The 12952-nt window shown below is 40.0% G+C and overlaps 1 protein-coding gene across 6 annotated transcripts in view; it reads left to right on the forward strand.

Annotated features, from left to right (window-relative positions):
* The window catches only part of MFSD2B (MFSD2 lysolipid transporter B, sphingolipid), a 35052-nt gene that overhangs the window by 5610 nt on the left and 16490 nt on the right, over positions 1-12952 (forward strand). For 4 of the 6 annotated variants that reach the window (XM_062638415.1, XM_062638413.1, XM_062638416.1 and 1 more), the window contains 4 exons: positions 2002-2126; positions 3283-3483; positions 7340-7463; positions 9515-9593. In XM_062638415.1, coding sequence (XP_062494399.1) covers positions 2002-2126; positions 3283-3483; positions 7340-7463; positions 9515-9593 — 529 coding nt within the window. The remainder of the gene's footprint in view (positions 1-2001; positions 2127-3282; positions 3484-7339; positions 7464-9514; positions 9594-12952) is intronic. The other 2 variants (XM_062638417.1, XM_062638418.1) reach the window with 2 other exon arrangements.

The raw sequence follows: 12952 nt of genomic DNA on the forward strand, positions 1-12952 counted from the left end.
TCAGGGGAGAGCATGTAATGTTGTAGTTACTCCCTATATTTAATTTTTGCCTACTTAGAGATGAGTGAATTTAGCATATTTTATTAACACTGACAAGTTTCTGGTATTGGTGCTGACAGATACTGGCTACATTTAAGGGCTAAGAAAACGGAGGGATGTATAAGTCCAAACTGATGGTGAAGACAGTGTGACTGCACAGATGTCACTCCTAACATAAGGGAGGTTTTAATTTTCTTTAAGGCTTTCTGCCACCTCTCTTTAGTATCTACTTCCTTTCTGTCTATTCAGATTATTTGAACAAAATACCAGTGTGAAACCCACCTAATTTGAAGTTTTCTATCCTGTGTCCCTCATAACTGTAGCATTTCAACCCCTGTATCTTTCTGACTGGTATTTTGTTCCTGTTTTGATTTTCCCATCTCTTGAGAAGCAGTAGTGACTTCTGAGCAGTTCCAGTGCAGCCCCCCTGGCAAATCTGCCTTAGGGTTGGTAGGCTACTTGCCACCCTAGCTGTGGGAGGGCACAGGTTAGGAAAGGTGGGTGATGTGAACATCAGCAAACTGCTGTGGGACACAGTACAGTGCTTATCCCAGCCCTGTGCTACAGTGCAGCAATAGGATGCTTGAAGAGCCTCTGTCATTACCTGCTGCAGGCTACCATTCCCAGTCCTTCCCTGTTCATAAGCTTTCTAGTGCAGAGTATGGGTCTTGGAGGTGATGGTGTCAGAAAGATTGGCTGCCCCTACAATGTTACCTAATTTAGGCTAAAATTTAACAGGTGTGATTAAAAAGCACGTAGCACCTGCCTTTTTATAAAGGCCATCGAGGACATTCAGAGATCATTGCTTTCTTCTTTCACCTCTAAGGGAATACCTACAGCAAATCCTTCACACGGGGACCTGCACCAGCTGGAAGCTGTGCAGAACTCCCTAGGAGGCAATAAGCTCCATGGAAAAGCAGGAGATACTAGATCAAGCTTGATGTTGTATTTAGCAGCATTCACCAGGCTTCCTGCTGTGTCAGAGCACTGATAGCATGAAGAAGCATATAGATTAAGAGGGTTTGTCTGTCACTGTTTAAGCTGCATAGGATGTTTCAGCAGTCTCTGATTAGTTGATTTAAGGGATATTCATATTTGTATAGTTCTCAATGACACTTTTCAGGCCTGTAGTTTCAGTGGCACAAACTGAGCACTTAGAAGAGAACTCACCTTTTTAAGCATCATATGATACGAGTTCCCAAGCTCTCTACAGATATATGGGAAAAATAACTACATTGTCTGGGATAAACTGTGTTTCTATATGGGCACTTAAGTATGATCCTCCTGGGTTAACTTCAAAGGTTTTTCTACTTGGCCATTTTATTCTTATGTAATCTGTGGACATTTTTCAAGTGAGATTTGTTGAACATGTGCTGGCAACTTACACTTGAACAGATGTGCCTTACGCAGTTTGGTTGTCACAGTTCAGCTCTAAGAGGATTAAGGCTGCTGTGCTAAAACCCTTGCCACAGCCACATGCCATCGGTTGGCAGCCTTGTTGGTAATCTCAGGAGATGCAAAAACATGAATGCATGTAAATAGCTCCCTCTACTTTTGTTTAGATCAGGTCAAGATAAAAATACGGGGAAATCAGGCTGTGTGGAGAACAAGGTGAGGGGATAATGACAGAAGGGACTCTGACAGATTTGTGACTTAAACAAGGACTTTAGTCTACTGTTTTACTGTCTGACTGATTTTCCTGGTTCTAAACACATTCATAATCTCTCTTTCCTTGCACTTTTCCCTTCTAATCTCTTCTTGCATGGTGCCTGTTCTAATGTCTCATTTGTGTGCTATGGATAATCAATAGTAATTTGTATGACAGCAGCAGACTGTTTTGTAAATGAACTCTCATTATTCTTTGAAACACTGTTTTGTTTTTTTCTGGAAAGTTGCTTTATGCTGTTTTATTGTGTTGTGAAACAATGGCTGTTGTTTACAGTATTCTGTCTGTACTTTCAGATAACTCCATTTCATGCCTCTTTGGTGCTGTTCATTGGCAAAGCCTCAGGTGCAGTTACTGATCCTGTTGCTGGCTTTTTTATTAGCAAAAGTAGATGGACAAAAATTGGACGGCTTATGCCTTGGTAAGCATCAATGTGTACATATATTTACATATATACAGGAATATATGGGAATATTGTGTCTGTGTTGTGATCGTGCAGTCGCCTTATTGATTTTGACCTCATTTTTCTTTGCCTGTTTCCCAGACAACAGTGATTGTATTCATTCTATCTATATAAAATCAAGAAGAAAAATTGTCATGTCATATATTTCCCTTTAACTTTGTCACCCGTGAAAACACAGAAGAGATTTTGTACCACACAAACAAATAAAGCCAAGACACCATGTTGTTAACAAAGCTGGAAGCTCAGATCTAAAACTTTCTTGAATCTGTAGTTGAATTTTCATCTTTATATAGATTTCTTTAGTTTGGCTTCACTCCTCCAAGAAATTAGAACTTGTTTATACTTGTGTCCTGATGTGCCTTCACTTCTCACATCAGCCTCCCAGGAGCTCCATTAACTTTAAATCTCTACGCTCTCCAGTTCAGTAAAGGATGCGTGCATATGTGTGGAACAGATGTGATATCCTAGTGCTGAAGGGCTCAGCAACCAGCACTGCCCTGGCACTCTCTATGTGCCTCCTTACAGCACTTGTTCTGGTCCTACTTCTCTTGCATCTCTGCAATCAAAATACTTAATTACAGATCACCATGACTTTTATGATGAATAAGATGTAAGATTTTGATCAGCATTTCTGAAGAAGGGATTGTGTGATGCTTCACTGTGATGTACTTATTCCCTGTATGCACTCTGGCTAGTACACTTGTGCATGTGCTATCCATGTGCTACAGGGAGAGGTTAGAAGAATGAATATTACTTGTGTAGGAAGGAGATTGATAGGTGTGAAGCAAGAAGATTGAAAAGGATTGTTCCATGTTAGAGGAACCCAAGCTCATCTGTGCCATAGGGTATTTATTTATTGGGGTTTTTATATTTTGGAAGTCAAGGGGAGACTTGAGTAGGTTGTGAAACGGAGCAGTGCTGAAAGACTCCTTATCTCAAGCATTGTAAGGATATATTTATTGTAAGATATATGGAATTGATACAAGCCCCACACTTGATTCACAACAGAAATCTAGGAGTAAATGTGGTATGCTGAGCAAAGAAGTTGAATTTTCATGGAAAATAAACCCAGTTTTTTGGATAGTGGCTCTCTTGCTGTCATGTGGTTTTACAGCTACAGAAACTTGTCTGTGGGCACCTTATATCTGACAAAGAATAGAAGGCAAGTACATGCTGGAGGAAGGCTGAGAGATAACTGCTCCTGGCTCCAGCAGGAACAGGGCCTTCAAGTCAAAGATAAGCTTTTTGTCAAGAGCCCCATGGGAAAAGAGGAGCTTGCTGCTGTTTCTCTTTTCATGATTTGGTTTGTGGCCAGGTAAATGGAGTGCTTTTTAATGTGCACTGACTTAACTAAGTAACAGTTATTAAAAAAGAAAGGAATAACATTTTTATACAAATGCCATTAGATGTATTCTGATGCCTCTTCTTGTTTGTTGGTTTGGGTTTTTTCAGTTTTCTGAAAATACTGCAAGTACATGTGTTTATTGTTACTGTTAAATCAATGTTAGCATAACTCCGTTCTAACAGAAGCATCAAAAGCTGAGACCAGGCCTTTGCACTGTAAACCAATGACTACAATTAGCATTTCGTACAGGAAAGGTGCTTATCTAACCCAGCCTTTAATATGCGTTCAGCAAACAGCGCAAAAATCCTTTCTTTCCAGAAGGATTTTGTCTGAATCTTTTTGGCAATAGTAATTCTTTTCATGGGAATTTTGTTCCTACACTTTGGAGGTCAGACCATATTTATACAAAGCAAAAAATAGGTCTTCCGTTAGCCAACAATACTTCAGTATTCTGAAATTCTTATGACTTTTTATGTATCTAGAGTGAAGCAATGGAATTAGCTCAGTCAGCAAAGCAAGAACATTAGTAAAGAAGGTGAACGTTTAATTATAGCTTAATACTGTGCTCAATATAATAAGAATTCATCAATCACTACTGATCTCTTTAATGTGATGCGTTTAAAAGGCATAAGCAGACATTGACTTGAAATATCCAAACCTAGTCAAATGTTTTGTCAAAGGAGATAATAGACAATCAGATATTCAGCAACTTCAGCAAGGCTCTGAAAACTCACTGACATTAATAAGAAAAGGAGAATGTAGAAAAAGGATGCGGGGGGGGGGGGGATACTAAAAGGGTTATTGCTGAAAAGTTGCAAGAAAAACTCACTATGAAAATGTTTTACTGTGGTGACTCTGTCTGGATATCAGTCAGTAAGAGCTCACATGGAGAGGAAGGTAGATTCCCAGAGATGTGTTAGGATTTTATCCATATTTTTGTTTTCCATTGCTGACTAGCTGTCTATGCACTCTGTTCTGGGGAATGGAGAATACCAGAGAATACCAGAACCTGGCACTTTCCTTGTAAATGCTCCACTCCCAGTGATGCTGTCCATTCCAAAGAGCACTGTGGGAAAGCCATTGTTTTACTAAACTATTTACCCACATTACTCTTTTGTATTCCAGGTTTTGAGTTCATGATTGCGAAACAATCAGATGACCCCCAATGTCAGTAGTGCTGTTGTGAAAGGATTTATCTATTCTCCCTTGTATGTGTTTGGACATTTTTTAAATTGGGATCTTGGTCATCTAATTACATTGATTTACAAGAATACAGGAAAGTCCTGATGCTGCTGCAGCTCAGGCTTTTAGGATATAGTAGCATCAAACCACTTCATAGAATGATAGAATGGTTAGAGTTGGAAAGGACCTTAAAGATCATTGAGTTCCAACTCCCCTGCAGTGTCACCTTCCACTAGACCAGGTTTCTCAAAGCCCCATCCAACCTGGCCTTGAACACTGCCAGGGATGGGGCAGCCGCAGGTTCTCTGGATAGCCTGTGCCAGTGCCTCTCTCCCCTCACAGAAAAGAATTTCTTCCTTATATCTCATCTAAATCTTCCCTCTTTCAGTTTCAAACCATTCCCCCTTGTCCTCTGAAGTCCTTATCATGTCCTTCCATATCATGGAGTTTGACAAGTGTTTTTGCCTGAAATTAGTTTTAGACTAATATAATTAATTGCTGGTTAATGGCAATGTCTGGAATTTAATTTTCTGTGCTTCTTTTTTTTTTAAGCCACCTTCCTCACCCAAAGATAATCCTTTTTTGTTTGAAGTGATTAGGAGTTTTGCTGCTGAGTTAAATAGAGCAAATTATAGAATCATAGAATCGTAGAATAGTTAGGGTTGGAAAGGACCTTAAGTTCATCTAGTTCCAACCCCCCTGCCATGGGCAGGGACACCTCACACTGAACCATGTCACCCAAGGCTCTGTCCAACCTGGCCTTGAACACCACCAGGGATGGAGCATTCACAACTTCCCGGAGCAAACCATTCCAGTGCCTCACCACCGTTACAGTAAAGAATTTCCTCCTTATATCCAATCTAAACTTCCCCTGTTTAAATTTTAACCCATTACCCCTTGTCCTATCACTACAGTCCCTAATGAAGAGTCCCTCCCCAGCATCCCTATAGGCCCCCTTCAAATACTGGAAGGCTGCTATGAGGTCTCCACGCAGCCTTCTCTTCTCCAGGCTGAACAGCCCCAACTTTCTCAGCCTGTCTTCACACAGGAGGTCCTCCAGTCCCCTGATCATCCTCATGCCCCTCCTCTGGACTTGTTCTAACAGTTCCATGTCCTTTTTGTGTTGAGGACCCCAGAACTGCACACAATACTCCATGTGAGGTCTCACGAGAGCAGAGTAGAGGGGCAGGATCACCTCCTTCGACCTGCTGGTCACACTCCTTTTGGTGCATCCCAGGATATGGTTGGCTTTCTGGGCTGTGAGTGCACACTGAAGCCGGCTCATGTTCATTTTCTCATCAACCAACACCCCCAAGTCCTTCTCCACAGGGCTGCTCTGAATCTCTTCTCTGCCCAACCTGTAGCTGTGCCTGGCATTGCTCCGACCCAGGTGTAGGACCTTGCACTTGGCATGGTTAAACTTCATGAGGTTGGCATCAGCCCACCTCACAAGCGTGTCAAGGTCCCTCTGGATGGCATTCCTTCCCTCCAGCATATCAACCAAACCACACAGCTTGGTGTCATCGGCAAACTTGCTGAGGGCGCACTCAATCCCACTGTCCGTGTCAGCGACGAAGATGTTAAACAAGACCGGTCCCAACACCGATCCCTGAGGGACACCACTCGTTACTGGTCTTCAGCCAGACATTGAGCCATTGACCACAACTCTTTGCGTGCGGCCATCCGGCCAGTTCTTTATCCACCAAGTGGTCCACCTATCAAATTGATGTCTCTCCAATTTAGAGACAAAGATGTTGTGTGGGACAGCATCGAATGCTTTACACAAGTCCAGGTGGATGACATCAACTGCTCTACTCCTGTCCATCAGTTCTGTAGCCCCATCATAGAAGGCCACCAAATTGGTCAGGCAGGATTTCCCCTTAGTGAAGCCATGCTGGCTGTCACCAAGCACCTTGTTGTTTTTCATGTGCCTTAGCATGCCTTCCAGGAGAATCTGCTCCAAGATTTTGCCAGGCACAGAGGTGAGACTGACTGGTCTGTAACTCCCTGGGTCATCCATTTTCCCCTTCTTGAAAATGGGGGTTATATTTCCCTTTTTCGAGTTGCTGGGAGCTTCATCTGACTGGAATCATCATATTATATGAAATCATCATATGTTATCATATACCCAGGTAGATACAGACTGTAGGAACTTTTGCAGTGGACTGTCCATTATCTTTTATGCTGTTTTCAGCATTTTCAGGTCTATTGACATGTTTGCACTTGCTTGAAGTAGCAATGAAGAGGTGAAGTTGCGAGGAAAACTGAAGGCATTAAAATTGCAAGAGGGAATACTTGGTAATAAGTAGGCTCATATAAAAATTCCTGAATTATGCAAAGACGTGACTATAAAACTTAGTTTTCAGTAGTTCTTTCCTATAAATGTCTGAAACGTGCTAAGGCATGGTGTGCAGTTCACATTTGCTTGTTTTTTTTTTCAATTTCATGGAAGTAGTTGTATATTTTTATATTAATTTGTGTATTTAATGCACATTAATGTTTAATACTTTAAACCATGGCATTATTATAGTCAGAAAAATTGCACATAAAATAAATTGCATTATACTGACTTTTAGCAGGAAAATTTAATGAGTTTTGCTATCATTAGGTTGAGATTGTTGTTGTTTGTTAATCTTATTTGCAGGATGCTGGCATGTACACCCTTCACAGTAGTGTCCTACTTTTTTATGTGGTACCTGCCTCCTTTTGTATCAGGAAGAGTTGCATGGTACTTGACTTTCTACTGCCTTTTCCAGGCACTGACCACAGTAAGTAGATTACAGGCTGTGATGTTCTCAGCAGTAACTTGCTTGTTTTCTATGTTAATGCATTCAGATTTAGTAAATTGGAATTTATAAAAGCTTCCCAGCTGATGTCAACTTCCAGTAAGTTTAAGGGATAGGCAGATGTCCTTTTATCAGACTCTCTGCTGGTTGATGGTTTCTGCCAATCTTTTCTTTGGCATATGACCTGCTAACTTGGAGAGATCACCTCCACTTACTTTCATTGGCAGTGCCCTAGATACTCAACTCGTTCTTGTGTAGATCCACAGGGACACTCAGATTTTTAGATTCCTAATTCCAGTTAGATATAACTTCTCATAACTTCAATTTTCAGGAGAAGATTAGGAGGCCGAGTAGGCTTCTGGCTCTAGTTCTGGGTATTTTGAGTCAAACTAGAAGGCAATGGAAAGTCGGGGTAGCCTGGCTGAAATAGTACTTATAGTGGTCATCATGATATTTTTGCCTGATTAGAAGAGTTTGAGCAGATGATTCTTTTTTAATACAGCCCAGAACTTGCAGTATTTATGCAGAAGCCATCATTTCAGTGGATCCCAAAGGACTTCTCTGACATGTTCCATACTGTACATGTAAGGGTTGCATCTGTTTTGTCTTGTAGCCAGTATCAAGGTGAAACAAGGTCCCTTCTGTGCAGAGCAGTAGCACACAGCAGATTAGGACTTGAAGTGCTACAGCTGTGTAGCAATTTGGACGGGTGTGTCCTTGCTGATTGATTTTCACTGGATCACACCTTGGAAAAGTGGTTGCCAGACTTTTAAATTGTATTTCTTGTTTGACTTTGGCTTTTCTCCTCTTTAGGTGTCTGTTGGACCTGGGAATTCTGTATTCCTGTATTAAGGTGGAATGTTTCCCTAGATCCTTTGTTTTCTCTGTAGAAAGATGGTCCAGAATACATTCATAATTGCTTAAAATAATGTTCTTCCTTCTCTCTTTTCGAAGGAAAAACACAGGTTTTCCATGGCAGAGCTTTAAAAGTGTATACACTTGCCATGTTTGATGGAGGGGAACAGAAATGCATTTTGTATGAACAGAGTAGGATGAGAATTACAAAAGTTAGTTTGCCTAATTACAGATCTCTGTGGTGGTGGAAACACCACAGATAATTTGATGACTCAAGCAGGTTCACGTCACACTTCCACTTCACAGTAGTCTGAGAGTTTGGCCTGTATGTTCCAAGATTTTAGAAGTGGTTTTTATTTAAGCTCAACTCTATGAGGACAGTGTCCCACTCACATCATGACAAACCAAAAACAGGGTCAAGCCTTTAGTCTTCAGTAGTTATTTTCAGTGAAGTACTACTGGAGATAAGGCTTGTCCTACAATAAAAGTGGGGCTCATTTACCTGGCATTGAAATAAATTTAAAAAAACACACAAAAAAATTATTGCCAGTGCATTGTTTCCACCCAGATTTTACAGCAAGGTACCAATAGCATACTAGATACAGTGCTGTAACAACAAACAAGCAACACTCCTCATCTACCTTTTTGTCAGTGCATGCACACAGCAGTTGGGTGTTTCTACCTATTCTTAAATTAAGAAGTGTGCAACAAAATGATGCTGAAAACAAAGTAGTTTTCACAATTATCTCCTAGAATTAGTGAGACAGGTATTTGAAATTCTTTGGTGATTCAAGTCTTCTGTATTGAATAAAGTGGAAGATTGCATTGTCTTCATTATGGCTTTACTTCCTGTTATTTAGCTCAAGCTAGGAACATTATAATTACCTAGCACAAAGAAAACTAGATGTTTTATAACCTATATATAAAGGAAACTTACCCAAGGAAGCTGAAGGAGCATAGCATTAAGGTACAGCCTCTTGGTAATTTATTATTTACTATTTGTGTTATGAAAGATACTTTTTTCCTTTTATATACTTTACAAAACATAAAGAAAAGAGAGGATCTTGTGCTAAAAATAACAGTGTTCTAAATACGTGAATTCCAAGGCGGCATTAAACAATTTTCCTGGATATCAAAGGAATACAGCATTTCCTTAGTGATGTTTTTTCTTTACATAGTTATTCCAGGTACCGTACTCTGCCCTCACCATGTTTCTCAGCACAGACCAGAAGGAGAGAGATTCTGCAACAGCGTACCGTGAGTGTGATCTGGGCTTTCTCATGTGGAGTAGGGCTGAGGTTTATTTCAAATCATTCTTCATTTATAGGCAGTTCCTAATGGTTTGTGTCCCTAAACTGGACTTTTATATGAGATGTTTAGTATCTAATGAAAACTGTTTTGCCTTGTAAATGCTTCATTTTTCTAGCTAAATGGGTGACATTATTGTTAAATTATCTGAAAAAACTCTTTCGGGTTTATTGTTAGCCAGGCAGAACAGTAAAAATCAGTCTTACCCAACCTAGGGTAGGGAATAATGATTTAATTTAAAGGTGATTTTTAGTGGAAAAACCAAAGTGCTGGTCTTCATTAACATGGTCTAGTGTGAGGCTTCCCTGCCCATGGACTTAGGGATTGGAACTAGATAATCTTAAGGTCCTTTCCAACCCAAACCATTCTATGATTCAATTAAAGAAACGCTGAAAAGTATTTCCTTTCTTTTTTTTGTTTATTTTTTTTCTTTTCAGTTCAGATTTCTTTAGGTTTGTGTGTTTCATGGTGTAAATTCAAATCCCAAACCTATTCTCTCTGATAAAATTTCTAGAACTCATAGAACCACGACAATTAGCCTCATCAGAAAAGGAGAGTTATTTTGTATGCATGTTCACACCAACTGAAGTCTCTTTTTAGTTCATTTGTGTTTGTTTAATTCTAATTTAAACCAAGTAGTTTAAGGACAGATCTTGCTGCGGTATAACTAGCGTTCTGTATTAGTTAAAAGAATGAGGGTTTCCAGACCGTATCTCTGGCTCTTTAGCAACCAAAACCAGATGGTTTTTGCTTCGAAGCAAATTGATCAGACCAAAAAAGTGCAATAAAAGTGTTTCCAAGGTTTCCTGTATAGATCATAAATTGAATGTAAGAAGTTTCTTCCCATCCTGTTCTCTTCAGCTCTGTTCTCACACCTTCTTTCCTATGTAACTGCTGTCTCTCGTGGCCACCAGCATTAAGCAAGGTAAAGAGAAAAGAGTTAGATATCACATTAAATAATTTTATGTTTTAACTTGTCCTTCAGTGTTACTTTAGAATAACTGTTGCAGCAGTTTGCTCTTCCTGGCAAGACCCCTTTTCTCTTCCATTAGTCCTAACCCTCAGTATACTTGCTTATGTTGAAAACTAGACCACAGAGGCACAATGAAATGGCCAGAAGTACCAAAAAAAGTATTGTCAGAAATTCTAGATACAGCACCCCCTGAGCAACCCAATCCCTTTCCAGCATATGGAACAGTTGTAATTTGCGTTATCATTAACTATCTCAAGAGAAAGTTTGGGCTAGCAGTCACAGGACAGGACTAAACAGTGAGGGATTCCAGTTGTGTTATATTCTTTGGCACTGACTGTATTCTGAGTCATCTGCCCTAAATTCTAACAAAATCCATGTACCTAGTGTTTTCTGTTGTCTGGTTTTATGTCTTCAGAGGCTGTGATCCAAATAAATGCACTTTCCTATGTGCTAGTCCCATGCAAGGCTTCACAGGCATATGAAATCTGTGCTCATAAAAGCTGTTGAACTCTATGGCTGAGAGGTGTACGCATTTATAGTGTCATTTTAATGTTCAGAAAGGCTTTAACTTTTGAGTGTACAGCTGTTCTCCTAACCCAAGTTAGGGTGAATAAATGAATCATAGTTTTGACTTTTCAAATGTTGATATTTTTGTATATTTTGAAATTATGTTTGTTTGGAGCAAGCTTTCTTGTAATGACAATGATTATGTGAGAACCCCCCCCCCCCCCCCCCCTTTTTTTTTAAGTGTTTTACTTAAATACTTCAGCCTCTCTCTGGGTTTCATAGAGAATTCTTCTTGTTGATAGACTTTCTTGGATGCAGTCAGTTGTTCAGGCATTTCTTCAACTCTTTAAAGAAAACCAGCTGTGTAATATGAAGTGTGCTTTAAAAAACAAAAAAAGTTGGGATCAGAGGTTCCATTACCCTCTGCTGGAGACAAGCAGAACTGCTCAGTACAAATTTTGTCCTGCTTCTCGCTGTGATTCCTAAGTTGCTTTACCATAAATCCTACTTACATTCTAGGCAAGATATAACCTACTTCAAGGTACAGTCTGCTTTCTGAAACATCAGCTTTCTTGGCTAAGTGGAAAGTAATAAATTCTAAATTCTGAGCACGTAAGAACTTTCAAATGTACCTGTTCCTCAGTTCTTGCTGCTTCTTAGAAAGAAGGTTTCATAATGGTTGTACTTCTATTGCCTCTAATGATGCTTCTGAGTTTTATTCTATGCAAGTGCTTGGTAAAATGCAGATGTAGAGCCCTAATGAAGATTATAGATGTGTAGGTGGTGTTTTGAATGAAAGGTATTACTTGGGTGCATTGCCTTTCCACTGAGTAGTCAACTGTTTTGAAGCTCTACAAAGCCCAACTGAGACTGTCAGATAAGGTTGAGGTCAGGATTTTCACCATCTGTCAGCATTTTTGTATGTATGGACTGAACTGTAATATTGCCAGTAAAACTGAATGTGAAGTTCGGGGAAGAAGCTGTTATTCTTTTACTTCCCGTTGGTTTCAGTTAATACCATGTGAAGCCTCAAATTTTCTATTCAGAAACATTTTCTATTTGGGAGCATACTAGCAATGGTTTAAATGATCCAAAGTCTCCTAAGGACCCTGTATCTTTAAGCAAAATGTGTAAATAGTGCCTGGAGGCAGAACAGGAATTTGGTTTATCTCCCTACCATGGGGATGCTGGGTATGGCCACATTGCATGGAAACAGAAGTGGCAGGCTTGAAATCCCTCAGGGTGAGAAGGGGCTAGAACCCAGCTTACTCACCACTTGCCTGCAGTGGAGCTGTAACAACTAACCACCTTGTTGACTGATTTTTGAGTACATGAAGCATGATCTGCATGTCCATGGTCAGATCTTTACTGTCCCAAATATAGGCTTTGGATTTTTTTTTTTTTAGATGATTCCTTATTCTTATGGTGCTTGGAGTGGTAGTGGTCTGAATAATTCACTGAGACTAAGGTAGCTAGTTCTGCCTTACTCTGGCCTTAAACAGTTAAGAGTGGCATCTACTGTTTCCAGGAGCTTGGCAGCTGTATTATTTCCGACATAAGCCTGATGTAAGTACTGTTTTATTTTACCAATTGGAGAGCCTATAGGTCTAATCAGATAAGTGGCTTGAAAAATGTTTCACAAGTTACTGTCAAGCTTAAGATGAAAAGCCTGATGTCATGGCTCCTAGTCCTGCTTCAGAATAGTGGCATTCAACATTTAAACTGTAGTTCTCTGGTCCTCGAGATGAAAGAGGTTCCTGTGTTATCCACTTGTGGCTCTTAATCTCAGCTGCGTCCATCATGCAGCTTGAATAAAAGCAGATCTTCC

This window comes from Pezoporus occidentalis, unplaced genomic scaffold (genome assembly GCF_034315485.1).
Source record: "Pezoporus occidentalis ecotype Australia unplaced genomic scaffold, CSIRO_AGI_Poc_V1 ctg57, whole genome shotgun sequence".
NCBI lineage: Eukaryota > Metazoa > Chordata > Aves > Psittaciformes > Psittacidae > Pezoporus > Pezoporus occidentalis.